This window comes from Meles meles, chromosome X (assembly GCF_922984935.1).
Source record: "Meles meles chromosome X, mMelMel3.1 paternal haplotype, whole genome shotgun sequence".
NCBI classification, from domain to species: Eukaryota; Metazoa; Chordata; class Mammalia; order Carnivora; family Mustelidae; genus Meles; species Meles meles.
In genome coordinates, this window is record NC_060087.1 from 130,985,255 (window position 1) to 131,011,894 (window position 26,640).

The 26,640-nt window shown below is 61.3% G+C and overlaps 1 protein-coding gene across 3 annotated transcripts in view; it reads left to right on the forward strand.

Moving 5' to 3' along the window:
- Nucleotides 1–26,640, forward strand: part of ATP2B3 (ATPase plasma membrane Ca2+ transporting 3) — a 58,747-nt gene that overhangs the window by 23,624 nt on the left and 8,483 nt on the right. The window contains exons 7-21 of one of the 3 annotated variants that reach the window (XM_045995792.1): nucleotides 2,307–2,348; nucleotides 3,616–3,780; nucleotides 4,093–4,307; nucleotides 4,944–5,186; nucleotides 5,611–5,852; nucleotides 7,898–8,132; nucleotides 10,014–10,193; nucleotides 10,312–10,399; nucleotides 10,983–11,089; nucleotides 11,279–11,470; nucleotides 13,112–13,325; nucleotides 14,545–14,756; nucleotides 15,687–15,794; nucleotides 17,031–17,213; nucleotides 21,851–21,964. In XM_045995792.1, coding sequence (XP_045851748.1) covers nucleotides 2,307–2,348; nucleotides 3,616–3,780; nucleotides 4,093–4,307; nucleotides 4,944–5,186; nucleotides 5,611–5,852; nucleotides 7,898–8,132; nucleotides 10,014–10,193; nucleotides 10,312–10,399; nucleotides 10,983–11,089; nucleotides 11,279–11,470; nucleotides 13,112–13,325; nucleotides 14,545–14,756; nucleotides 15,687–15,794; nucleotides 17,031–17,213; nucleotides 21,851–21,964 — 2,540 coding nt within the window. Of the gene's footprint in view, nucleotides 1–2,306; nucleotides 2,349–3,615; nucleotides 3,781–4,092; nucleotides 4,308–4,943; nucleotides 5,187–5,610; nucleotides 5,853–7,897; nucleotides 8,133–10,013; nucleotides 10,194–10,311; nucleotides 10,400–10,982; nucleotides 11,090–11,278; nucleotides 11,471–13,111; nucleotides 13,326–14,544; nucleotides 14,757–15,686; nucleotides 15,795–17,030; nucleotides 17,214–21,850; nucleotides 22,005–26,640 lie in introns of all 3 variants that reach the window. The other 2 variants (XM_045995791.1, XM_045995790.1) reach the window with 2 other exon arrangements.

A 26,640-nucleotide genomic window follows, 5' to 3' on the forward strand; every position in this document is an offset into this window, starting at 1 on the left:
CCAGCCACCTTGGCTTGGAAGGGCGCCACCAGTAAGGTGCTAAGGGCCGCCGGCAACATGGCAGCCAGGGAAAAGGGGGTCATACAGCCAGAGGTAGAAGGTTCCCAAGCAGAATGGACTGGACTCCCCCGAAGCCTTCCCCAGCACAGGGCCATCCTGCTGCCTCCTCTTGCCACTGCTGTGTGCCCCAGGCATGGCTGTCCTCAGCGCCACCGCCACACCAGAGTCCCAGTCCCAGAGTCAGGACCCCACCACCTTCTTTGATTAGGACCTGCACAGCCCACAACCACCTTGCTCCAACCTGGGTCTCCCCTCAGGCTGCTCCTGCAGTCAAACCAGGTGGGGAGCAGAATTTTCTAGATGTGTGCCTCGGAGAGAATTCCCTCGGGCCCACAAGACCTACTAAGAACCCGCATGTGTGGGGGGAGAGCATGTTCTGGAAGCCTGCAGCCACCAGGCCCGCTCAGTCAGTCAGGGCCCCCAGAGCCAGAAAACAGGCAACAAAGGGGCCAGTGAGCAGAAGGAAGGACGTGCTAGTGTCCCTAGCCCTAGGCTGCCCCGCTCCTGGAGGCAGCGAGGGAGGAGACAGGTGACCCGCCATTGCCTAGAAGCTTCCATGGGCCCTGCCCACCTTCGCCACACCAAGCCTCTTCTCCCTGCAGGGCTCAGCCTAGTTGCTGCCCACGGTGAGCTCACTAGGGTCCCTCGGCAGGCAAGCGGGTGGGGCAGTCAGCGCTGGGCCTCCGCTGGGGCGGGGCTGGAGTCCCCACCTTCTCTCCCTGGAAGCTGAGCTCTCTGCCTGGTGTCCCTCCACCCACACCGTGTTGGCTGGTTGGCGGGGTGCTCCTTCTCCCCTCCTTCACGGGCTCCCCCCCGCCAGCTCTGTCCCTCAAATGTCGGTGGTCTTCAGGACTGAGTTGCGGGCACCTCCACTCCAACCTTAACAACCCCCCCCAGGAACCCCAGGGAGCCCGGGGACCCCAGCTCCCGCCCTGGCTCTGGCTCCTCTGCGCCCTCTCCGTCAGCTCCCCTAGGCTGAGCACCTTCCCCAGCAGGCTTCCTGGAGGAGGGGGACACTGATGGGGGGCCCAGGAGGGGAGCAGGGCTGGCCAGGCTCTGGGGAGGGGCAGCAGCACCTACAAGTCCCCATCAAGGTCTCAGCCCAAGGCTCAGCCACTCCAGCGGCCACTCCCAGCGCGTTTCCCCGGCTCGCGCCCTCACCCTCGCTGCCTCTCCGCTGTGTCTATCAGCCCGGCCCACCCGCTCCCTTCCGACCTGCTTCTTGCCTTTGGGCCTTAACTCCTAGTCGTCCTTCTGCCAGGGATGTCCTCCTGGGCCTCCTCCCCTCCCTTGGCTTCTGTCTTCCTCTTCCTGTAGTTCTCACCCCACACCCCCCTCCCTCCTCTGGAGGCCTCCCTGGGTCCTGTCTGCAGCCTCTGACCTTTCTGTGGGCCCTCACGGCCCCAGAGTTTTCAACAATGACTCCTCACTGTGCTGTATGGTCACTGTGTGTCTACAGGCATCTCCTCTGCCCCGAGAAATCTCCTTCCCCTCAGAACCCCCCCACCCTCCCAGGGGGCCCGACCTCCAACGCCGCCCAGCTGGGTGCGGGAAAACTCCCCACCAGCATTCTCCATCTTGTCCTTGGAAGCCACTCACTGCCACAGTCCCCAGCACCCAGCTGCGGGCTTTGCGGTGGCGGAGCCCATTCATGGTGGATGGCCACCTGGGACCCAGCGCGTTCCACACCCTGTCGCTTCCTCCAGGGCTAGGTGCCCAGCACCCAGGTGCCAGGCGGGCACCCAAAGCTGGCAGGTTTCTAGAGTCTCGCTACTTTGTTCCTCCAAAGCACTCATAGAGCTAGCCGCTGGGACCCCGAGGTAAAGTGCTCGAGCTGCTTCTTGGGGCAAGGGCACATCGAAGCTTGGGGGCCCTGCTCAAGGTGGCCGAGCTGGGACGAGACAGCTGGCGGCTCCAGCTCCGCATGGTGGTAGGCTTTCTAGAAGCCTCCCATTGCCGGGTCACGCATGGCCCACAGTTTGTCCAGGGCTGGCATGGAGGGCGTTCACTGGAGGGCTGGGGCCTCAGTCAGGAAGCCCAGAGTGTGGCGCCCATTTGCCGAGAGGTGGTGATGGAGCATCAGAGGATAATAGGGGGCCCGGAGCCTTCCCCACTCTCTCCCCGCTTTCCGCTTTGCTCTCTGGCCTCACTGTCTGTGTCCCTGGGCCCTGTCGTCCCATGTGCGTGTGCCAGGACCACACGGATGTTCTCAAAGCTTCGTGTCTGTCGTTCCTCTTCCGTTGTAGGCAAGCAGCAGGACGGGGCGATGGAGAGTAGCCAGACCAAAGGTAATGCGTGCCCTGCGCGCAGGGTGGGGTGGCGGAGGGTGTGGCCCAGGGTGGGGGGCCGCGGGCTTCAGTTCCGGGAGCAGCGCCCGAGCGCAATTGAATGAGGCCAGAAGCCCACGGGGATCACCTGCGAGCTGGCTTCCTGGCCAGGCGACTGAGGCTTAGGCCTGTGGGTGTCCCAGGTCAGCCGGGTGGCCATCTGACGCCCACTTTCCCCTCAGCCTGGTAGACGCTGCGACTCTGCGATGGGACGGGGTTTGTCCACGGTCAGGCGCAGGAACTGGGGAAGCCAAGGTGGCCGAAGCAAGGCCACAGTTCAGAGACACAGACCCAGGGTCAAGACTCTGGTGCCTTGTGGGACCTTGTGAGACCAAGACAGGGTCGGACAAGGAACCCGGAGTTCAGAGGAGAGCAAAGCTTGGGTCAGGGGGACAGCCTGACGGCCACGGTCCCAGGCCAGGGTGGAGAGGGGCCGTCGCTGGCCGGGACCTGAGTATCACTGAGGCCGTGGGCTCTGGCTTGAGGCCCCTGAGGAAAGTAGCCAGCGGTGAGGGGTCTCAGGCAGCCACGGGGAGAAGGCATGGGTGGGAAGACCAGAAGCGTTACGGAGCAGCTGACGTGGCGGGAGGCATAGGGAGGTGGTGTCAGGAACACCGAGAGCTCCGTCGTGTGGGGACAGGGGTAGTGACAGAGAAGGAAGAGTGGTGGGGTTGGGCGCCCCCTCGAGGTGGAGCCTGGACAGGCCACCTGCTCCAGACCGGAAGTGGAGAGGCAGCTAGAGGAGAATAGCAAAGGCCCGGTGAGGAGAGAACAGGGGTCGCACGTGAGCAGGGGTCCTGACGGAAGTCAAGGCGCCCACTCGAGAGGCTTCTGGAAGAACAGACACCAGTGGGCTAGTGGGTCAGCTCAAGGTTCTGGAACGTTCCCTGGGCCCCAGGCCTCTGCTGTCAGGTATCAAGATTTAGGGCCTTATGGGACCGGCCACCCTGTCTGTGTGCCCAAGTTATTCGTGCTTGTGTCTGTCTTCTTTCCCCTGAGAGGCCCCCGGAGAAATGCGTCTGCCCCAGCGAGGACAGCGCCGGAGCCTCCCACCCCAGTCCGGGAGGTCCTGGGCTGCTGGGGACAGGAGGGAGAGGAGAGAGCCCCTGGGCTATGTCACACTCGGAAAAGAGAGACCCCCCCCTCCACCAGCCCTGTTTCCTCTTGGGGAGTGCGGCTTTCCTTTGTAGCTGCCCTAACTTCGGCTGTGGGCTTCCTCCGCGTGCAGCTAAGAAGCAGGATGGGGCGGTTGCCATGGAAATGCAGCCCCTGAAGAGCGCGGAGGGCGGGGAGATGGAGGAGCGGGAGAAGAAGAAAGGCAGCGCGCCCAAGAAGGAGAAGTCGGTCCTGCAGGGCAAGCTCACCAAGCTGGCCGTTCAGATCGGAAAAGCAGGTGCGGCCGCCCCTGGCGCGGGTGAGGCGGGGCCGCGGAGAACAAGCGGGAGCGGGAAAGGCCTGTTATGGGTCCTGTGGGCCAGGCCATCGGGGGACCCGCCCAGGCCAGCCGTGGCCATCAAGGTCTACAGCAGCCCCCAGGCAGAGAGCGTGGGTTCCAGACCTCCGCACGGCTGGGCCACGGGAGGGGTGCGTCGGCCGGAGCCGAGCTGATGGCCTCCCTTACGCCTCCCTGGCTCTTGCTCTCTCCCTCCCTCACCCCGCTCACTCCCCATCCCACCCCCCCCCTCGTGGCCCCTGCGCCCCCCAGGACTGGTGATGTCCGCCATCACGGTCATCATCCTGGTCCTCTACTTCGTGATTGAGACCTTCGTCGTGGACGGCCGGGCGTGGCTGGCCGAGTGCACGCCCGTGTACGTGCAGTACTTCGTGAAGTTTTTCATTATCGGCGTCACGGTGCTGGTCGTGGCCGTCCCGGAGGGCCTGCCTCTGGCGGTCACCATCTCCCTAGCTTACTCCGTCAAGGTAATAATAATAAACGCAATTGCGATGAGAACCCCTTGATGCCCGGATGCAGACCCAGAAAGCGGACTCGGCAGCCATTCAGCAACTTGGCGTGACATGGACTGGAGACGGTTTGGGATCAGTCAGGGGAAGAGGAGGCGCTGGAAAGCGGGCAGGCAGCGGGATGGACCTGACGTCCGTGGGATGAGGGCAGGAACTTGAGGGTGCCGGTGTCACTTGCAGAAGTGGGTGCGGAGGGAAAATGGGCGATCAGGAGAGGGCTGAGGGCACCGGGAGGCAGTGCGAGGAAGACGGCACAGACGGGATCTGCGAGGGAGCTACCGGTAGAGGGTTGGTCCTGGGCAGCAGGGAGGCCCCACTTGCGTTCTGGGGAGAGCGGCTTCCCAGGGTTGACTTCTTGGCCTGGTGAAGAGTCCTCCCAGCCTGCAGCCACTCCAGGCCGTGTCTTTGGGCACTGCCATCAGCCCACCAGCCCAGCAGCAAGGACATGTGGCAGCCGACTGAGCCCTCCTGGGCTGTTAGTGCCACGCGGGAAGCCAGCGGGGTAGAACAGAGTCACACATGACATGCTCACCCCGTGGGCCAACCTTTCCGAGGCCAGCTGGCGACCCAAGCCCCTGTCTGTGCCCTTCACAGAAAATGATGAGGGACAACAACCTGGTCCGCCACCTGGATGCCTGTGAGACCATGGGCAATGCCACGGCCATCTGCTCGGACAAGACGGGCACACTCACCACCAACCGTATGACCGTGGTCCAGGCCTACCTCGGGGATACCCACTACAAAGAAGTTCCAGCCCCCAGTACCCTGACCCCCAAGATCCTCGACCTGCTGGTCCACGCCATCTCCATCAACAGTGCCTACACCACCAAAATACTAGTGAGCAGAGAGCGAGCAGCCGGCTGGGCCCAGCGGGGGTGGGATGGAGGAAGGGGGCCAGGCCAGAAATTGCAGCAGGAGCTGTCCCCAGGGCCTCTCTCGGCTCTCCTGAGAACCTGTGGCGGAGCTACAGTGGTCTCTGGGATGCTGCTTGGCCTCCACCTCATTTCTGGACTCCCGTGCCGGCTGCTGGGCAAAACATGCAGCATCTAGAAACCCCTTCCAGGCCCAGCGCATGGTGGGAAGCCTGCCCATCTAGTCCCCGTGGGAGCCGTCCTCAGCTCCCTGCCAGACAAAGTGTCCCTAGAGACAACAAGATGGCCGCAGCCAGGCGGGGGCAGGGTAGGGGGGTGCGCCCCGTAGGGGCGGCAGGGAGGGTAGACTCGGGCCCCCTTGTGCCATGCAGCTCCTCCTTGCCTCGCAGCCTCCAGAGAAGGAAGGCGCCCTCCCACGCCAAGTGGGCAACAAGACGGAGTGTGCTCTGCTGGGCTTTGTCCTGGACCTCAAGCGGGACTTCCAGCCTGTGCGGGAGCAGATTCCAGAAGATAAGCTTTACAAAGTCTACACCTTCAACTCCGTGCGCAAGTCCATGAGCACGGTCATCCGCACGCCCGACGGCGGCTTCCGCCTCTTCAGCAAGGGCGCCTCGGAGATCCTGCTGAAAAAGTGAGCGGGCGCCGAGGGCCAGCCTAGGGCCGGGCATCCCGCGGGCTGGCGGCCAGGCCCACGATGCGGGCTGCCGGGGTCGCTATCACGGTAAAGTAGATGGAACGTCAGATCGGCCGCTTTAATCACTTTAAAATGTACAGAGTATATTCCCAGAGTCGTGCGCTGTCATGGCGCTTGCGGGACATTCCCATCATCCTGCAAAGGAAACCCTGTCTCTGTTAAACAGCCACTCCCACCTCCCCTCCCCAGCCCCTGACAGCCACTCATTTCCTTTCTCCGTGGATATGCCTCTCGTGGACACTCGCTACCATGAACAGGGGTGGACACGTTTTTGTGTGGATATGTGTTTTCAGGGATCATGGGCCTATTCCCAGGACTGGAAGCTCTGGGTCCTGTGGGAACAGAGTTTCACCTTCTCAGGAGCCACGAACATGTGTTATTCTCTGTTTACAATTACGATCGCTATTATCGATATGACGATCGTTGTTACAGCCATCCCGGTGGACGCGAACTTGGGTCTCCCGGTGTGTGTGTCTGCACTTCCCTGACAACCGGTGATGTTGGCACCTTTCCATGCCCTCACTGGCCGTTTGGAGAAAAAGCTACTCCTCTGCTCATCTTCGATTTGACTTGCTGTTTCATTGTTTATGGGTTTTTTTTATGCTGAGCTGCAAGAGCTCTCCCTTACGCCAGACACTTGGTCCGTAACACACCTGGTTTGTAAATATCCACTCTCACCCTGGGGGCTGTCTTTTCACTCTGCCCATTGGATTTTTTTTTTCTTTTTACCCTCTTGATTCATTCCTAGATTCACCAGTGTCTCCCAGTGACGAAGTTCAGTTTATCTCTTTCTTTCTTGTGTGGCTTGCGTAGGGTTTCTGTTAGAGGTGATGAAAATGTTCTAAAATTGGGCCTCCAAGTGCCCCACCCAAGTCCACCCTTCCTTCCAAGTCACCTGCTAAGACGGGAATGTTCTCCCCCAAAAGTCTGCCCAGGCACAGACTCCCCAGGGGCAAAGGCCACCTCCTCCCTGAAGCCGTCTGTCTGCATCTGAGCTGGGTCAGGAGGCCTCAACCTTCTTTCCGTGCTTCCCTTCTTCTCCGGCTAAAAGCCTGGTCTCTGTAGTTGGGCCCTGGCTCTGCTCTTTGCTGGCATGTGAATGTCAGGTCCCTCCCCTGCCAGAGTCTCCGTTCCCTCCCACACGGAGACAACAGGAACACTTCCCACTCTCCTGGGAATGCTGTGAGACTTCATGAGGGAATCCGCAAAAAGGCGCTCTCCTCGCCTACCCAAGTCTATGAGTTTCCGATTCCTGGGGCTGCCGGGACCAAGGACCACAAACCTGACGGCTTAAAAACAGAGAAATCTGTTTTCTTTTCTTTTTTTTTAAAGATTTTATTTATTTATTTGACAGAGAGAGACACATTGAGAGAGGGAACACAAGCAAGAGGAGTGGGAGAGGGAGAAGCAGGCTTCCTGCTGAGCAGGGAGTCTGATGTAGGGCTCATCCCAGGACCCAAAGGCAGACACTTAACAACGGAGCCACCCAGACTCCTGAGAAACCCGTTTTCTCACAGTTCTGGGCTCCAGAAGCCAGGGAAGGGTCCTTCCTTGTCTCTTGCAGCTTCTGGCAATGGCCAGCAATCGGGGGGGTCCCTTGGCCCCTAGCTTTGTCGCCCCCATCTCTGCCCACGTTTTCGCCTTGCCTTGTCCTCCTGTGTGTCTGTCTCGATGTGTCCTCTTCTCTTTTTATAAGGACACCAGTCATGGGATTAAGGACCCACTGTAAACCAGTATGACCTTCTCTGCAACAACCGTATTCCCAAATCAAGTCCCATTCTGAGGTTCTGGAAAGAACGTGAAGCAGCTGGGATGGGGGGCGGCGGGGGGTGGTGCTGACGGACACTGGGCCGTGCATAAGCAGAACGCCTCCCTCCCGGAGTAGCCTCCCTGCCACACGGGATGGAGGACTCAGACTCTCAGTTGGTCCAGCTCCCCTTGCCTCACTGGCACCAACCCGCATTGCTGTGTCCCCGCCCCAGGTGCACCAACATCTTAAACAGCAACGGTGAGTTGCGCGGCTTTCGTCCTCGGGACCGGGATGACATGGTGAAGAAGATCATCGAGCCCATGGCTTGCGACGGCCTCCGCACCATATGTATTGCCTACCGGGACTTCTCTGGCGCTCAGGAGCCCGACTGGGACAATGAAAATGAGGTCGTGGGCGACCTTACCTGCATAGCCGTCGTGGGCATCGAGGACCCCGTGCGGCCCGAGGTAGCCACCCACTCGTCTGCGAGCAGCCCAGGTTGTTGGACGGGTGGAGGGGCAGCCCTTCTTCCCGTCCGGCCTCCACAGCATGGCCCCATTCTCCTGCCTTCCCTGCTACACACTACTTCCTGCTGGAGTCCAGAAAGGTCAGGAAAGGTGGGCCAGGGCAGGGCCTCGGGGTGCTCCAGATCAGACGTCCCTGGCACACACGATCCCCGTCACCGTCCCGCCCTTGCCCCCATCCGGGGCCTCCAGGCCTGGCTCACGCTCTGCCTCCACCAGGTGAGAGACAGTGCCAGTAGAACCTCGACGGCTGTGCCCCCCGCAGGACTGATGGACTGGAGGGAGTGGCGAGGGAGAGGGGAGAGTCAGGCACCACTCCCAGGGCTCGGGTTCGGAGATGCGGGGGGATGGCCGTGCCATCACTGGGCTGGGAGTCCGAGGGGACATGGGTTTGAGGAGCAGGGGGCAGTCCTCGGTCAAGGATTTGGTTGGGGCTGAGTGAGGCTCAGGACCTCCCCATGGAGACGTCAAGTGGGAGTGGAGTGGTCAAAGCAAAAGGAAGGTCCTGGCAGGAGAGAGATTCCAGAAGCATCGTTACGTGAGCGCGCAGCTAGGACAGATGGGGGCAGGAGCCTTCAAAGAGACACGGAGGAAGGGTCTAGGGCGGAAGCTGATCTGTGTAGACGTCTTTACTGAGGGCTCTTCCGCAGAGGGAATGGAGAAACCGGGCAGCAGCTGAACAGGCCATAGAGCGAAGGAACAGTGGGGAGGCCTGTTGCTCCCTAAAGACAGGAGATCCCCGGAGTGGATCTTCCCACAGGAAGAGGGCAAGGCAGGGAGGGGCCGCCCTGATCCCACTGATTAGCCTGGACACATGAACGTGCATGAGCCACCCGTAGGGCTGCTGACAGCGGCAAGGAGAAGCTTCTGGGCCCTCCTTCCGGAGATGGTCTGCATTCACACACTGGATCAGGTATCAAAGACCATGGATTCAAAAGTCAGTGCTTGCTACATCCGGACGGTGTTCCGAGGAGACTGGAAGCCTGCCTGGGAGGAAGCAGCAGCCAGGGGGACAGGTCTAGCTATGGGGGACAGCGTGGCGAGCAGCCTAGGAGAGCGCGGGGACAGGAAGAAACTGAGGCACAGGAGCTGCTCGCCACTGCCGCCCCCCACACCCCTGCATGGCTGCAGGCCCCTGGCTGGCGTTCAGCGCTGCTCCCAGGGGGCTGGGTGTCAGAATGTGCCACACACCCCAGAGGCCAGCGTTCCCGTACTCCCAGGACCCCGATCGCCGCTGTTTCTACACGGCCACCCCCAGTGGCCCCCCTCCGCTTGCTCCATGTCCGCTAATGAGCAGGGACAGTACCTTATCCTGCGAGACCTATGGCTCTAAACGTCTCGGGGTTTATATTGGGTGAAGGAGCAGGTGGAAGGGGGACGAGCGAGAGGGGCCCAGAGCGCGGCCACGAGCCAGCTGACGGCCAGGAGCCTGCCCCAAGTCAGCTTTGCCACCTGGCGGGGTAGCTGGGGACACAGGTTCCTTTCTCATTCTTCCAGAGCTGACAGGGCTCAGCAGCCCTGGGTCCCCTTTTCACGGTGGGAAATGAGGCAGATGGAGCTGGGTGACTTCTGCGGCATTGGGGCCTGGGGCCCAGCCCAAGGGAGGAAGCACCCAGGGGTAGGGAGGGATCCTGAGAGAATGAAGGAGGCGCTCGGCCCAGTGTGGACCAGGCAGGAGAGCAGACAAGCCGCTTTTCCCCACAGATCCCCTTCAGAGGGAGCATGGTTGGGGGAGGGCGCTGCAGAGCTGCATGGAGAGGGGACGGCCCAGGCGCAGGTGTGTCCTGTGGCAACGGCCACACTCACCTCTCTTGTCTCTTCCAGGTCCCCGAAGCCATCCGCAAATGCCAGCGCGCTGGCATTACAGTCCGCATGGTGACCGGGGACAACATCAACACAGCCCGGGCCATTGCGGCCAAGTGCGGCATCATCCAGCCCGGAGAGGACTTCCTGTGCCTGGAGGGGAAGGAATTCAACCGGCGCATCCGCAACGAGAAGGGCGAGGTAGTTCCCGGCCCCGCTGCCCTCTGCACTCAGTCCCGGGTTCTGGCGACCCCTCCCCGCCGCCTCTGCTCAGCACCCCCAATCCAGGCGTTGCAACATCTGTGCTTCCCCCTCCCAGATAGAACAGGAGCGTCTGGACAAGGTGTGGCCCAAGCTGAGGGTCCTCGCCCGATCGTCTCCCACCGACAAGCATACTCTGGTCAAAGGTAAACCACGCTGGCCCGCCGCTGCCCCTCCCCCCCCCCGCCGGGGTGCCATGCCCCGGCTGGCTGTGGTCGTCCCCCAGACTCCCAACGTCCAGCTCTAGGGCCTGCCTAGGAAGTGGGGTCCTGGGCTGCGGACGTGCTGAACCTCAGTCTCCCCATCAGGGAAGTGGGGTAATGATGGCTGACATTACCCCACCCCTTGGCTTCTCTGGGCTAACAGCATGAGTGGAAGATGCGAGAAGAGGATGGCCTCTCGTTGTGACAGATGGGGAAACTGAGGCTCAAGAGAGGGAGACATTTCTCCAAGCCACGGAGGGCTGAGCCCCTGTCCTCCACCCGGTCCCACCCCCGGGTATCATGTGGCTAGGTGGTGGGCCAGGGCGGGGCGGAGGCAGCGGGGCTGCGGGTCAAGGCCCAGGAAGCTCACCGGGAGGATGGCCAAAGCACGGAGGACTGCGGGCACTTGGCCCAGTCATGGTCCCGAAGGCTTTCCCCAGTCAACCAGGAATCAAGCAGCATTGGTTGACCGGTTCCAGCCCTCAGGCAGGAACCCAGGGCACAGACGCCCCGCTCTGCATTCCAGGGATCATCGACAGCAACACTGGCGAGCAGCGGCAGGTGGTGGCCGTGACCGGGGACGGCACCAACGATGGGCCGGCCCTCAAAAAGGCAGACGTGGGCTTTGCCATGGTAAGCCGCCCAGCGCTGACCTGCCTTAGCACACCAGGTAGGGCCTCGTGTCTCACAAGATCTGTTTCTAGCTGGTGGGGAGCCTCATTTCGAAGCCAAGTCGGGCGGCAGGCCCCGGCGGGTTGAGTGATCACAGGGGGCTGGGGAAGGGACCCATGGACACTGTGAGTGTGCCCCCCCCCCACCCAGGGCATCGCAGGGACTGACGTGGCCAAGGAGGCCTCAGACATCATCCTGACCGATGACAACTTCACCAGCATCGTCAAGGCCGTCATGTGGGGCCGCAACGTCTATGACAGCATCTCCAAGTTCCTGCAGTTCCAGCTGACTGTCAACGTGGTGGCCGTGATCGTGGCCTTCACGGGTGCCTGCATTACTCAGGTGGGCACTGGGGACCGCTGTGCCCGAGGAGGACCCTGGGCTTTCCCTCCCGCAAGCCCAGGGGGCCTGCAGGGGGCAGCCGGTTTCCCAGACCCCTCCTGCCTTGTGCACCTGGAGCCCGGCATGGAGATCGAGCCCGGGAGACCCCACTCCCAGGAGTGTGCGGGCCAAGGAGCGCCCATCTGGGGGCTCGCTGCGAGAGCCAGGCCTTTCCTTTGTTGCACGCTTTTTTTTTTTTTTTTTGTAATTGAAATAAAAATCACATACCGAAAACGTCACCATTTGAGAGTAGACACACTTCGGTCGCATCTCATACATTCACCGTGAACATTTTCATCGCCCCTGAGAAGACCCCATCCCCAGTAGTAGTTACACCCCATCCCCCAGTCCCGGGCCCCCACGGAACTACTTTCTCACTTTACAGACCTGCCCATTCTGGAACATTCCATTCAGGTGGAATCAAATACCATGTGGTCTTTTGTGTCCGGCACCTCTCACTCGGCATCATGTTTTCAAGGTCCATCCATGGTACAGCACGGAGTGGCACTTTGTTCCTTTCGATGGCGGAATAAAGCGCCATTGTTTGGAGAGAGCGTGTTTCATTTGTCCCTTCCTCCATCAGTGAGCGTTCGGGTCATTTCCACCTTTTGGTGACTATAAATAACGTTGCCATGAACATGAGTGTACAGGGCTTTGTGTGGGCCTTTCGCTTCTCCCACAGGGCGAGTGCTGCTCCCATGGGAACGCCGTGTTTGAACCCTTGCAGAAGCCTCTTCCCCGTTTTCTCTCTCTCTTTTTTTTTAAGATTTCATTTATTTGACAGACTCAGCGAGAGAGGAAACATAAGCAGGGGGAGTGGGAGAGGGAGAAGCAGGCTTCCCACCAAGCAGGGAGCCCGATGCAGGGCTCGATCCCAGGACCCCGGGATCATGACCCAAGCCGCAGACAGACGCTTAACGACGGAGCCACCCAGGTGCCCCTCTTCCCTGTGTTTCATAGTCCAATTCTCCCCATTAGTGAGTGTCCAGAATTTGTCTCCCTTTGAAAGCTTCTTTTAATGGAGATAAAATTCACATCACATACCGGGCGCTGTAACAGCCATTTGGAAGTACGTGGCTCAGTGACACTCGGTGCATTCGCGATGTCATGCCCAGCAAAGCTGATACGCCCTCTCCCTTCCCCCAGCTCCTGACATCCACTCACCTGCTCTCTGGCTCTGTGCATCTATCACTTCTGGAAGTTTCGTAGGAATGGAATCACAGTATGTGCCCCTTCTGTGAGGCTTATTTCTAACCAACTCGGAGGAGATGAGAAGGAAGTTGCGGGCAGACCCCCTGGGTGTAGGAGCTCAGGAGAGCACCCATCACAGTCTGGGGCAACACACGGGCTTGTGAACATCCTGCTGATGGCCGGGAGCCCACCTCCTAGGTCACTGCCACCAGGTGGGAGAAAGGAGACTGGCAACATTGTAAGAGCAGGAACTGGAAAACGTGTCATGAACCGTAACAACAGGGGTGGGGATGTCACACTTTTCTGGGAGGGTCGGATGGGCTGCACGTCGTGCCAGTGACACGGTCCCCAAGCCGAGTGTCTGCCCGGGAGCCGTGGGTCCGCGTGAGGGTGACTGCCTCCTCTCCACAGGACTCTCCTCTCAAAGCCGTGCAGATGCTGTGGGTGAACTTGATCATGGACACGTTTGCCTCCCTGGCCCTGGCGACGGAGCCGCCCACCGAGGCGCTGCTGCTGCGGAAACCGTACGGCCGGGACAAGCCCCTGATCTCGCGCACCATGATGAAGAACATCCTGGGCCACGCCGTGTACCAGCTCACCATCATCTTCACGCTGCTGTTCGTCGGTAAGTCCGCCCCGGGGCGCCGTGTCTGGTGCTGCGAGGGACGGATGATCACCAGGAACCCAGGTTCCCGTGAGGACCCCTCCCTGCCGTCGCTCTCTGTGTGTGCCCCGGCAAGGGGTCACAGGCCTCCCCCCCAGCCTCTGGAAAACTGTCCACGGCTCCATAGAGCAGACAGCGTGTCTCAGCCTTCACCCATCCCTCCACGCATCCCACGACCATTTCTCCAGGGGACAATGACAAGAGCGCTGTGCTGGAAGCTGTGGGAAGAGAAGGACCAGGAGAAAAGAGAGGTGGCGGGAGAGGGAGGGAAGAGGAGGGAGAGGAGAGAGCGGCAGCCCGAGGTGCAGCAGAGGAAGGAAGACCGAGAAGAGGAAGGAGAGGCCGGAGCAAAGGAGGGAGAAGGGGGAGAGGAGAAGGAAAGAAAGGGAGGAGGACAGCCAAAGGGGGAGGATGGACGGGGACGAGGAGGAGGAGGAAGCTGAAGGGGGATACAGGAAGGGAGGGGAAGACAGATGGAGAGAGGAGAAGCGGGGAGGAGGACTGAGGGTCAGGAAGCATGAAGGGGGCAAGGGCAGGAAGAGAAGGCCTTTGCGGGAGGAGTCGGGGGAGGCCCAGGGCGTCACCAATGGCCGCTCTGCAGCTGCTGCTCTGTCTGGCAGTTTCCCTCTTTCCCACCAGGGTGGGGTCCGTTGGTCTGTCTGTTCGTGGTCCCTCTCCCTTATGTCAGGGCAGTCCGGCGAGCCACCAGAGCCGCCCTCCAGGACAGTGCTTGCTGAGGGACAGGAGTCACAGTGGAGGGCGACCGCAAATGTCTGGGTCAGGGGTGGGGAAAATGTTCCTGTCAGGGGGCTGTTCTCTGATTTCTTGGGAGCAGAAGCCTCTTGTGCCCTGCCTGAGGGCCTCCGCCTGGCTGCCCAGGCTTAGGGACAGGGCCGAGGAGGGCCAGCCCACAGCCTCGGAGGCCTCCCCAGCTCACGCCCACCTCAAGCTGGCATGCACGGTTTGTCTTGGCGTTTTCGTCCTGCCCTGCGCTTTCTGCAGCAGAGCCACGGGCCAGGCCTTGGCTGTGAGCTCGTGCTGCAGGGTGAGAGTCCATCCTTTCCCTCGGCCGTCTCATTCCCGGCACAGAGTCCCCCGCCCCAGCATCCCTCAGGGGGCACCGGCTGGGAGCCGTGTCTGCTCAGGGCTCAGCTCCCCCCGCATACCCCTTGGCTCGCAGGGGAGCTCTTTTTCGACATCGACAGCGGGAGGAATGCACCCCTGCACTCGCCGCCCTCGGAGCACTACACCATCATCTTCAACACGTTCGTCATGATGCAGCTCTTCAACGAGATCAACGCCCGGAAGATCCACGGCGAGCGGAACGTCTTCCATGGCATCTTCAGCAACCCCATCTTCTGCACCATCGTCCTCGGCACCTTTGCGATTCAGGTAGGAGGAGCGCCCTGACTCTTACAGCAGATGGGAGAGCAGGGGACCGTGCCCCGCCCCAGCCAGCCACCTGCCGGTCCCGCTCGGAGGCTGCTCTGCCCCTTCTGCTTTCCCAGCCCCTGCCGGCATTGCCTGTGACCCCATATCCTCTGTGCCCATTTTCAAAACATCGTGGCCTTGCCCTGGCTTCACCCACCAGGCTCCAGAGAGCCTCAGTGGGCCTTACTCAGAACAAACGCGCCTCCTCGTAGTTCCCTCCGAGTCTGCCACTCCCGTTTCCAGCATCTGATTCCTTGGTGGGAGGCCACCAGAATCCAGAAGTTTCCTTTGGTGCCGACAAACCAGCCTCGGCCTGCCGCTGTGCTGTGGACAGGCTAGTCAGCCAACCCTTCGGGAGAAGGCGAGCATTCAAAAAAAAAACCAGGGGGTATTCATCGAAAACATGAGACCTAGTGATGGCAACAGGCCAGGATAGTTGCCCCTCACAGCTCTCTGCCGCACCATGGCGGGGTCCACCCAGGGAAGCCCCGGGTCAGTCAGGAGACAGAGGGGGAGCTGGGAGCCTTTACTGTGGTTTCTGGGGAGAAACTTACGTGGGGCGAGCTGGCTGAGGATGGGTAATTTGTGGGGGACACCTGGGGTTCCGGTGGTCTGGGTCCTGGCCCTGAGTAATTAAGGCAGGAGCAGTGGCCTGGGAAGGAGGGCACGCAATGGGGGTGCTTGGAGCGTGGGCTCTGGGTTGCTTGGTCTGTATTGACACAACTCACCCCAGGGAGGGAGGTTCTTCCCCAGGAAGGGGCAACAAGGCAGCAGGAGGCCCAGGCAAGGCCAGCTGGGCAGATGTTAAAGCCTCAAGTTTCTAGAAGCTGGGAATGTGGTCCCTGAGGGCTGGAGGAGCTGGACCTGCCTCCCTCCCATCCCGCCCCACAGATTGTCATCGTCCAGTTCGGCGGAAAGCCCTTCAGCTGCTCCCCCCTGTCCACGGAGCAGTGGCTCTGGTGCTTGTTCGTTGGCGTCGGGGAGCTGGTCTGGGGACAGGTGAGTATCTGCCTTGTCCTCCTTTCCCAGCCCCAACCCTTACCTGTCTCCTCCAGCACAGCACCAGTGGCGGCCACGATGTGGGGGGTCGGGGTGCCCTGAGGCCCATGCTTGGGAAAGCAGTCAGTGTGTTCAGGGTCGACAGCACCGCCGAACGGGACACAGGCAGGTGACAGGGTTAGCAGAGAAAAGGCAAGAGGCCGTGGCTGGGATGTCACCAAGCCCCAGAAAATCATCCACCTCTCCCCTTTTCGTGAGAGAAGCCAAACATTGTCCCCTCACCTGGGGGGGGGGGCTTGGAAAATCCCCATACAGCTGGAAGTAAGCAACACCCAGCTGCGTCCGCCAAAGGGCACAGAGAAAGCATCGAGGAAAATGAAGACAGGCTTTGAGAGGATGGAAAGCAAGAGTCAGACACCTCAAGGCCTTGGCAGTTAAAGCCACGAGCCAAGGGAGGCTCGGGGCAGCCAGAGATTGCGTTAGGAAGAGACAGCCCCGGCCGCAGGCACGCGAGAGGCTTCTGAGAGCTCTGTGGCTCTAGAACATCGGTGTAGGAGGTCAAGCCCGTGACCCACTTTGTGTCTCCATCTCCATCACCTGTGTCTCCATCACCTCGGACACAACAAAACTGCTCAGATGGGCCTCAAACCCCTGTGGAGGCTGGAAGTCCAAGATTGAGCCTATGCAGGGCCAGAACTGGAGAGACCAGGCGGGAGCTTCCCGGCCCCTGGCCGGCGGGGGCGTGGGCCAGGCCATGTCTCCCACGGCCTGGGGTGACAGCCCGCCCCGGGCCCCGCCACCAGGGAAGCCTCCCTGAGCGGTGCTGTCGGGGGACTTGAGCGCGGGTCGGTCCCACGGGCATGGAGCTCCTGCGGGGCTGACCTCGGTCTTCGCACACCCCCGTCCCCCTGGGACACGAAGCTGAGTGTGGCCCAACTCGGCCCCAGGGAGACTCTGGGAGTCTCTGGAGAGCGGCATTTGGCCCCAGGCAAAGCTGGTCCAGGCATGCAGCCTTGGGGAGCAAAAAAAGGACATGTGAGTGTGAGTGTGAGTGTGTGTGTGTGCATGCGCGCGCGCGCGCGCGTGTCCCCGCCCCAGTCTGCCTGCAGGGAAGAGACACCGAAGAAGCCATGCGGCATAGACACTGGCCTCAATCTGTGTCACGAGGAGGTGGGCGGGACCAGCCCTGCTCTGACAGCCTCCCGTCTCTGCTGTCCCTCACCTCTCGTCCCCCAGGTCATCGCCACCATCCCCACCAGCCAGCTCAAGTGCCTGAAGGAAGCAGGGCACGGGCCTGGGAAGGATGAGATGACCGACGAGGAGCTGGCCGAAGGGGAGGAAGAGATCGACCACGCTGAGCGGGAGCTCCGCCGAGGCCAGATCCTCTGGTTCCGCGGCCTCAATCGAATTCAGACGCAGGTAAGCCGCCGCGCCACTCGGCTGCTCTGCCGTTCCCACCTGGAGAGGGTGGCAAAAGCAGCTAGAGGCACAGAGTGGGCAAGATGAGCCCCTACCAGCGGGGAAACCCTTGGGTCTTGCTGCCACAGGGACAAGGGCCATCCCCAGGTGCGCCTGCTGGTAGGCACGGGGCTGTGACGGCCTGTCTCTGCCACCACCCTCAGAGCCCCGGGACACCTCCCTGTGCTGGGGACAGGTGTCAGCTAAAGGTGTGTGTCCTGACCGGTCGCTGCTTCTTAGAGGGCACAGACCTCTAAGGCCCACTCAAGGCCCACTGTGCGTAGCTGCTGGGCCTTGCCTGGTTGGCTGAGAACAGCCCAGTCACAGGGCGGCGACGTTCTTGGGAGGAGACAGCTGCCTGTTATAAAGAGTCTCTGGTGAGCTCCCCGTGGTGGGCTCATTGCGAGCGCGAGGCAAGCAGACGGTTCATCTCAATGGCCACGAATCAGAACTGGTGCAGCCCAAGGCTTCGGTAAAGTCAGACGGTCACAAGGACCATGCGGCCACGGGCGATCTCCAAGGCTTCACGAGCAAAACCTTCCCAGCTAGCCTTCTTGCCAGAATGTTCTGTCCTCACTGACTTTTTACATCCTTTGCACACACTCACTGATAATCCCACCACAGCCTGGCCTCTGCCCACAGTGTCCCAGAGGCAGTGGTGGCCAAGGCCTACAAGACCCGCTCCTAGCTCCCGCACGCGGGCCGTCCCTCCATCCTGCGTCAAGGCTTCTTCCCAGCGCCCTTCCCTAAGTGCAGCCCTGCTCTCTCTGATGCCTTGCTGTCCCCTCCGTCCCCCTGTCTGCTCCTCAGCCTCGCAAGCCGAAAACCCCACAGACCCGGGGGCACTGGGCCACACAGGGAAGGAAAGAAGAGCCCCAGTGTCTGCCTGGATCAGGTCTCCCTGCTGCCTCCCGAGCCCCCAGGGACCCCTGTCACTCTCTGGCACTCCCGTGCCTCCCAAAGCCCCACCTCCCGTCTTTCTCCGTGTTCCTTCCAGGACCCCCAACCCCATGCCCCAGACCTAGGCGCAATTGCTTTTCCTCCCCGGGAGTCCCACCAGTGGGAAGAACATTCCCGTGCACTTAGCCGCGCCCTCCCCCCGGATTCCCGCAGGGGGCTGCTGGGCCTGGGACATGACCTGAGAGCACACCTCTCTCCAGATCTGCCTCCAGCCCGTGACACAGGCTCATCGCAGAGAACCTTTTACACAATTCGCCCGAAGTGCCCTCCGTAGCTGGTGCCTACCCTGCCGGGGGTCTGACGCCCCTGCATACGAGCTTGCCAGTTGTTGCCACATCATCCCCGGAAGCCTCATGGGGGCTCAGGCTCAGCACCCCCCCACACTTCTTTCTGCCCCAGGCCCCAGCCTCGGCTTCCACCACACACTCTCAGCCTCCCACCTGCTTCTCCAGCCTCTGTTCTGCTCGCCCCTCCAATGACCCCATCCACACCACGGCCCCTGTATCCTCTCTTTGCGTCTTAAGGGTCAAGTCCAGAGTCCTGCCTGTGGCCTTCAAGCCCTTGCCTCTTAGCTTCATCCCATCCTCCCTGTGGCCCTGTCAGCCCTGCTGCTTTTCCCGATGTGCATTCGCTCTGCCTCTGTGCCAGTCACCATCGGCCCGGGGCTCCCCAGCTCTCCCTGTGTTCCTTTGGGGTGTCTCCTCCTCCCGCAGCACGATCTCGTGAAGCCTTCTCAGAGCCCACACCCTCCCGCCCCCGTAGGCCCCACAGGGCCATCAGGGCTCTCAGCCCGGGGCACTGGAGTCGGGGAGGAGCCGAGCCCCCCGGGGTTGCTCCCCGCGCTTTGGGATAGAGTAGGGGCTCGTGAGGTGGCCTCCAAAGAGTCCATGTTGAAGGAGCTGCCCAGAGACACAAGGGGCTTCTCGCCAGCTCGCGGGCTTATTCCTCTTCACATCCCGAGCCGCGAGGCCAGCGTGGCCAGGGAAGAATGTCTCAGGTCCGAATGGAACGCTGAGTGCCCAGGGGAGGGGCAGGGATAACTTTGTAGCCAGATGCCCAGGTGTCCCCTCACTGCCTCCCACCCAACTTCGAGTCCCTGCCCACCCCATCCTGGCCCCGTGGGCTCCTGTCTGTCATGCCGCGGTCCGGCTGCGGAGCTGAGAGCTAGCCTGAGATAGCTGGGGGGGTGGGGGCGTGGAGCATCACTGCTCAAGGTGGTGGTCACTTTTCCCGCGGCTGAGATAGCAGCCCTGCCCAGGGTGAGGCGGCTGCAGGCGGGTGGGTGGGGGCCGGCCAGCTGTGTGTGGGTGTCTTCCGTGTGCCTGGGGGGCTCTCGGGCTGCCCGGCTCTCTGGCTAGTGGAGCAGGTCTCCTCACTCAGAGTCTTGGAGTTCCAGGCCGTTCCGATTATCACTGCCCATACAGACACTGGCTAGTCAGGTCACTACTTTGTACACGATGAAGTGCAGCCAGAGAGACGGGGCCTCACCCCAGGTCACCCAGTGAGCGTCTCTGTCCCCTGATCCACTAGCTTACACCCTGTAGCAGCAAATTCGCGCTCCTCAAGAACGCTGAACCAATTAGCTACTTTTGCTAATTTAAGAGCATCTGTTCTTTTTGGTTCAAAATACCTGCTTGAAAAACAGAAATAAAGTCCCCCAGCTCGTATGTGGACCCCAAGCCAAGGGAGTTGCCCTAGATTTCTGGATTTTGTGAACAACAGACTGCGGAGGCCAGCACGGCTTTTCATGTTGCTCAGTATAACCTGTGTAACCTGCTACTGCTGTCGCCGTCATTTCCTACTCACACAGCAACACGCCAAAGAGTTGGGGGAGGGGTATTCCCAAATAAAAAAGCGTCCTTAAAATCGAGCACACGGAGCTTGTTGAAGCGGTCACGACACGGTCTACTCCCCATTCCATTATGAACCAGTGAGAAGCTTCAGCAGCAACTGAGATGTTGGGGGGGTGGGGAGCAATTTTGAGGTATTTTGACTGATACCATCATCCCATCGGGACACCTGGAGGAGAGGCCAAATCAGAGGCAGGAAAAGCATCTTTTCCTTCCTTCGTTGCCTTTGCTGCCGTTAGGAACGCCCTCTCAAGACAGACTTCAGAGAACTTTTGGCCATCTAGGGAAGAGAGGCGCCCCCCCCCCCCGCCCCGCCAAGAGAGGGTGGCATGCGGCACGGGTCCTCTTCCTCCAGCGCGCTGGGGCACAGAAGACACTGTGCCAGTCCCCAGTGACCGCTCAGTGCGCCTTACCCGTGAGTCTCGGTGGAGCTCGGCGGCGGTGGCGGAGGGCGAAAGTCTTTTCCACCGCGTGTCTCGGAGTCGAAACGATGCACATGTTCATTTTGGTTGGGGTGAGGGAAGTCTGAGCACTCGAGCTGCCTGCTTCCATGAAGCGTGGCCCCGTGTCAGACCCCTGATGGAACTAGCGGTCCCGCAAAGGCGAGAGCAGGTAGCCAGCGTGCATCAGGAGCCAGAACTGCGTATCTGCTTTGCTGCTCATGTCATCCTGTGAACCATATGGCACTTTCCAGAAGTCAGATCCACCTTCTAAGGTCAAAAGATTCCGCCCCCCGCCACCCCCCCCCCGCCCCCGCCGCCAACTGCATCCCTGCAAGGCATTCCCAAAGAGGAAGCCAAAAGTGTGCCACTCGGGGCTGGCCTCCCACAACCTGGGCACACAGTCTCCAAGGGGGAAACAGCCAGCCGCAGGTCTGACTCGCCCCCCAGAGCTCCAGGCCAGTGAAAGATGGGGTCAGGAAGCCAGAAGACACTGGGACTCCTCGCGAGTTCACCACACGGTTCTCACCACCCATAGACCCACTTCCCTTTCGACAGCTGGGAAGCTTCGAGGGCGGGGGACAAAGCAAAAGCCATCTTTGCTCACAGGACCCTCCGATCGCTCTGCTCCCCTTCCTGCCAGGCCTGACACGACAGAGCAGGTGCTTTTGCAAAATCTCCCTGCTCTCTTTTTAAGTCCCTTCTTCCCCTGAGGCTGCCCGCAGGGGAGCTCCCTGTGTCACTTGGAAGGGGGGCGACGGCCACAGCTCCACACGAGGCAGGGCAGGCCAGCGTAGTGAGAAGCAGCGGACTGTTGCTTGGAGCGCTGTCAGCCGAGGAGGGGCTGGGGAAGGGCCCCCGTCCCCACACCCTCAATGAGCACAGCCGCAGGGACACTCGTCCTAACAGGAGGGAGTGTGCCCTACCCCTCCGGTCTGCTGGGTGGACATGTCCTGACCAAGGGAACAGAGTGTCGCCAGACACACGTGCTTGTTGACAAGCGGCTTGCAGTGAGCACAGGGTGACCGCCAACGGCTCTTTCTACAAGGGTTGCGCTGTGGCCCCTGATGGCTCTCCAGCCCCCCACCCCCAGTGCCTGAGTGCTGGTCATCCGCTCAGCAAAGCCTCCCTCTCTTGGTGGCGACACGGAGGCCGGCCTCAGCCTTGACCATGACCCCGTCAGAAGCACTGGCAGCTCCCGGGGAGCGGGGTGACCTAGATGAGGCTTCGCTGTCCCCGCGTGTGCCCCCCCCCCGTGCCCCCGCCCCCGTCCTCACCCAGCCCCACCCCCGTGCGGCGGCCGGGACCGCAGTGCAAGCCAAACTTTATCTCGTTTTCTCTCCCACAGATGGAGGTAGTGAGTACCTTCAAGAGAAGCGGTTCATTTCAGGGCGCCGTGCGCCGGCGGTCTTCGGTCCTCGGCCAGCTCCATGACGTAACCAATCTTTCTGCCCCCACTCACGTAATTCTCTCCGCCGCGCATCCCGCCAGTGCCGCTGGGAGTGAGTCTTGAGTCCCCTTTTCTCTCATAAATGGCATCTCTGGGGGAGAAAACGCCTCCCCGCCTCTTCCCCCTCTTCTCTCTGGTCTTGCGGTCTCCGCTCGCGGTCACGGTGCCTCCCTCTGCGCCGCGCGGTCCGTCCCGCCCCGACGGCGCGTCTCTCCGAAGCCATGGTGTCCTCTTACGAAACCGAGGGTTCTTTTCTTTGCTTGGTTTTTTGGTTTCATTCAGTGCTCCTTCTGTCCTTGGGTTTCTTTTCTCGAACTTGTCTGCGTTTGCCGGTGGTTCTTCACGAACTCGGGCCGCTTCTGGTGGTGTCCGCTGTCGGGGAGGGGCCTTGGCTGGGGTTCCGTGGGCCAGAAGGGAGGCCGGCGGGCTCAGGGCTGCCTCGCAGGGCTGGAGGGGGAGGCAGAACACTCCAGGCCGCCTGCTCGGGACTAACGTGGCAGCTTCCAGAACCGCCCCCCCCCCCCCCTTGAGGCTGGTCTCCAAAGGCAGTAGACCAGATACGGGCTCCGGGAGGCCCCCGGGGTGGGCTTGGTGGCGGCCGGCTGCTTCTGCCTTCGCCCCGAGCCCGTGGTACGACAGGTGTCTCTGCCACATCGCCACTTGTTCCCGAAACACCCTTGCTCTTTCCTGAACAGGCCTCAGGATGGGAAGGTCTTAGCCTGGTCCGGTCCACGTTCTCTCTCCTCCTTCGTCCGAGAAGCGGGGAGAAGAGAATTCCCTTCTCTGCTCCGCTGAAAACTTTCCACCATGTTGGTCACATTTGAAAGGGAACCCAAGGGCTGTCCTAAGAGAGGTAGAAACTATCATGACTGCTCACATCTTTTTGCGAAGAGTAAAGGACGACTACCAGAGCCCCGAACCCGCCACCCCATGGCTTCCCTAGCAAGCGAGGATGCAGGGAACGGTGTGGGCCCTGCTCCCTCCCAGGGCCTCCTGCTTCTTGTAACAAACTCGAGATTTCAAAGAGCAAACAGTAAACCTTCCAGTATGAGCCCAGAGCCCCTTCTGGGATGGTTCGACGCTACCTCTTTCCTTTCCTTCCAGTGAGACCGGGCACCTCTCACCTCCGTGAGCACGTCACTCCCCACAGACCGCAGCCGATAACTGTGCCTTTTTCCCTCACCAGACTCTGGGATTTTCTTTTTGCTTGATTACTTCTCTTTCCCTTTTTTGCTTTTGTCTTGTCTTTACCACCCCCCTCTTTTGTTATTTTTCTTCCTCTTTTCTTTTTCTTTTTCTTTTTCTTTTTTTAGGAACTGGTGAGCGGTCCCCCGTGGGGCCCTCCTCTTGCTTACACTGTCGTTTCAGGCCACTCTGCCCCTTCAGGAAGGGACGTGGGCCACACCCGCCCCCGCCGGACCTCCTGTCCCCTTTGGAAACAGCACATAGATGCGCACACACCCATCCCTTCCCCGGACCGCAGGCCGCACACACCTCCATCTCCTTGCACACTCACTGGGCCCCCCCACCTGGGCCACAGATACTGACCATCCGCCATCACCGATAGGCTGGAAAGCTCTGGCCTTGTCCCAGAGGGGTCTTGCCACCACTGCACCCAGAGGGTCTGTGGGACGTTCAGCTACAGGCAATTGAGGATGGAAGTGCTCCCCGGTCTCTCGCGAGCCCCTCAGCTAGGGCCTGACTGAGGCAGCAGCGCCTTCCTTCCTGGAAATGGAAGGGACAAGAGGGGCCGTGAGTCTGCCCAAGGGGCACAGAGCGACCTGCCCCGTCCCTCCCTTCCCTTGACTTTTCCCACACGTTTCTTTGCCATCTCTCTCTGCACTTCCTGTCTGTCTGTCTGTGCATCTGTCTGTTGACTCGAGAGGGGAGGCAGCTGACAAGAGCCCCCACTCCTCATGCCCCTCAAGCCTTCTCCACTCCAGGGCCTGCCCGGGCCTCCCCTCTGGGAACCTGGCGAGGCCCGCTCTCTCTTGCCTCCCTCGGAATTCTTTGGCATTCCTCCCTGGCGGTAGCCTCTTTCTCTCCTCTCTTCCTAGTGCCTTCCTTCCTTCTGCAGCCATCTGTTACCCTACTGCCCCCTTTGGGGAGCCCAGCAGTGCTTGGTAAGAACAGCTCGAGAGACACCACCCTTCCCACTGGTCAGGAACCTCTCCAGGGGGATAGAGCCAGTGCCTGACCAAAAAGGGGGCCACTGTCCCATCCGCACCCCCTGCTGCTGGGTAAGGAACAGATGACGGGACCCCGGGGACAGGAAGGCGTCTGAGGAAGGCGCTGGTGTGGCTGCAAGGGCGTCCCCAGGCCCAACTCACAGGGCCAGCCTCAGGGCTCATCCCATTTGAGTGGCAGCACCTCAAAAAGGACCCCCCTCCCCCAACACACACACACACACACGCACGCACGCACGCACGCACGCACTGTAGAGGAAGTTGCTGGTTGGAGGACCTGGCTACGCCAGGGGACATGCCTGCTTCTGGAAGCCACCAACCAAAACCACTTCCTGCCAGCATCACTGTGGGGCAGATGGTTTGGAACTCCAAACTGCCCCCCATCCAAGCAGTGAGGACTCAGAGAAATCATTCAGCCCAGTACCCTCATTGTACAAAACAGGAGAAGGCCTGGCACAGGGGGCCGGGGAGCCACTGGCCCTCACCCTCTCTTGGACCTTACCAGAAGGAAGGCAAGGTGCAGATCGCAACAGAGCCCCGAGCCGAGCCATGAGGCAGCTTGGTAGAGGGTGCGGTGGTGAGAGGCCATGAGGTTTTCCTAAGGAAAACCCCAGCTCTTTCGAGAAGGCTCCTATCCTCTTCGCCCCCAGTCCAGCCAGTCTGCCCTCACCCACATGCTGGAGCAAATCTCTCCAACACACTGGCCTCTGGTCTGACATCACTCCCGCCGAGACCACGGCCGGGCTCTCCAGGAAGAGGGCCCAGCACGGGGTACACACACGGAGCCCCGGGGCCAGAGGGAGCGGTAACACCGCTCACCAGCATAGGTCCCAACCACGGACATCCTCAGAGCCAGAGGGAAAGGACAGCTCCCCAGAGGGGTGAGCAGGGAGGGTTAGAGAGGAGAGATCCTTGGGGCTCAGCACACCCACACTCACAGCCGCCCACCCTTTGCAGCCGAACCCCGACCTCCACCAGGCTTCCCACACCCGCATGTCTTTGCTCCCCCTGGATTCGGGAGCCCCACATGGCACCCATTTCTCTGGCCCAGGATGGCTCGCTCAGCCTTTCCATTCTCACTGGGGTGTCGCACCTGGCCCTCACGGCCATCACCCCCTGGCGTGGGACCTCAGCGTATCCCCCAGAGGCCAGGCCCTGTGAGCGGTCACTTAGTCAGCACTCTGGTCTCGTGCAAACTAGCAGGGAGCGTGATCCGGTCCAGCCCCTCCCACCCCGCTGCCCCTGCCACTAGAGCTGCGAGAAGCTCGGCCCGCCTCCTGGCTGGAGGGGCCAAAGGTGTGGCCCGAGATGGGGTACTGTGCTCCCTCAGCTTTATCCCCAAGCAGCAAGCTGGGTGCCAGATGGCTGCCTCCTGGGGGGTGAGCGGAGACACACACAGTCATGCCCCAGCGCCCCGTCCCGAGCCACGCTTCCAAAGCCTGCTCCCCCCAGCTCGCCCCAGGGGCTCCCCCGTCTCATCAGGGCCCCCCGGCCACAGGCCTGGGCCTCCGTACGGGAACGGAGAGGGCTCCTGAACCAGCCAGGGGACAGAGCCCAGGGCAGGCAGCAAGTTTGGTCAGATGCGGCCAGAAGGGCTCCCTCTGGGCCGCTGAGCTCTGACTGACCGCGCCAGAAACAGATCAGAGCAGTTGCTCCATTTTAATCGCCTTCTGCAACCAGAAAGCCTTCCATCTGACTTGGCAAAGCCGATGCCAGGTAAGCCCCGACAGTCTCCTTCGGCACCCTGTGCCGGAGCCCGGGGCAGCAGGCTCGGCACACACCGGCAGGGCAGCCGCTCCCGGAATTAAGCCAGCCCCGCGGAGGAAGGAGCCTTGCAGAGCCAAGGCAGTCTTGCTCGCCGGCGCTGGCGCCTTTCTCGGGAAGCTCACTGATTTCCAGCCAGGCCTCTCCACTTGCGCTCCCGAGGACAGCGCAGGCGCCGCTCCTCAGCGATCCGACACCGTTGTTTCCGCGTTAGGAAGGGCAGCAGCCCTGCCCGGCCCGAGCCTCCCTGCAGCCGTGGGCCCTACCGCAGAGAAGGGCCTTCCCGCTAATTCCCAAAGCACATGCTGGCTCGCCGCCTACGGCAGACCCCAGAACCCCTGCTTCGGGCTCCACCCGGTAGGCACTTCCAGGCCGACTCCCAGGGCAGCAGCCAGAGCCCAGGAAGCTCAGACCTTACTCACCGCCCCACAGCAGGACGTGGCCGGGACGAAACGCCAGGCCGGCCACCCGAGAGGCCCAGGACTCAGCCCATGCCTGGGTCCGCCCAGGGCCACAGAATGTTGCAATCAGTGGAGGAGCCTGGGCTCTCCCGGTCCTGGCACAGGTGCGTCCCCGCAGGATGGGAGGTGATCTCCGCAGAGCTTGCTGGACGTTAGCATTCGTGACTTTTGCTAACAGGCACAGAGCCCGTGCTTAGCTGGTCTGGGGTTCGAGCCCTCCCTCAGTGAAAGGGCCAGCTCTGGACTTTGCATTTTTACTTTTCCTAATTCCGCGGTG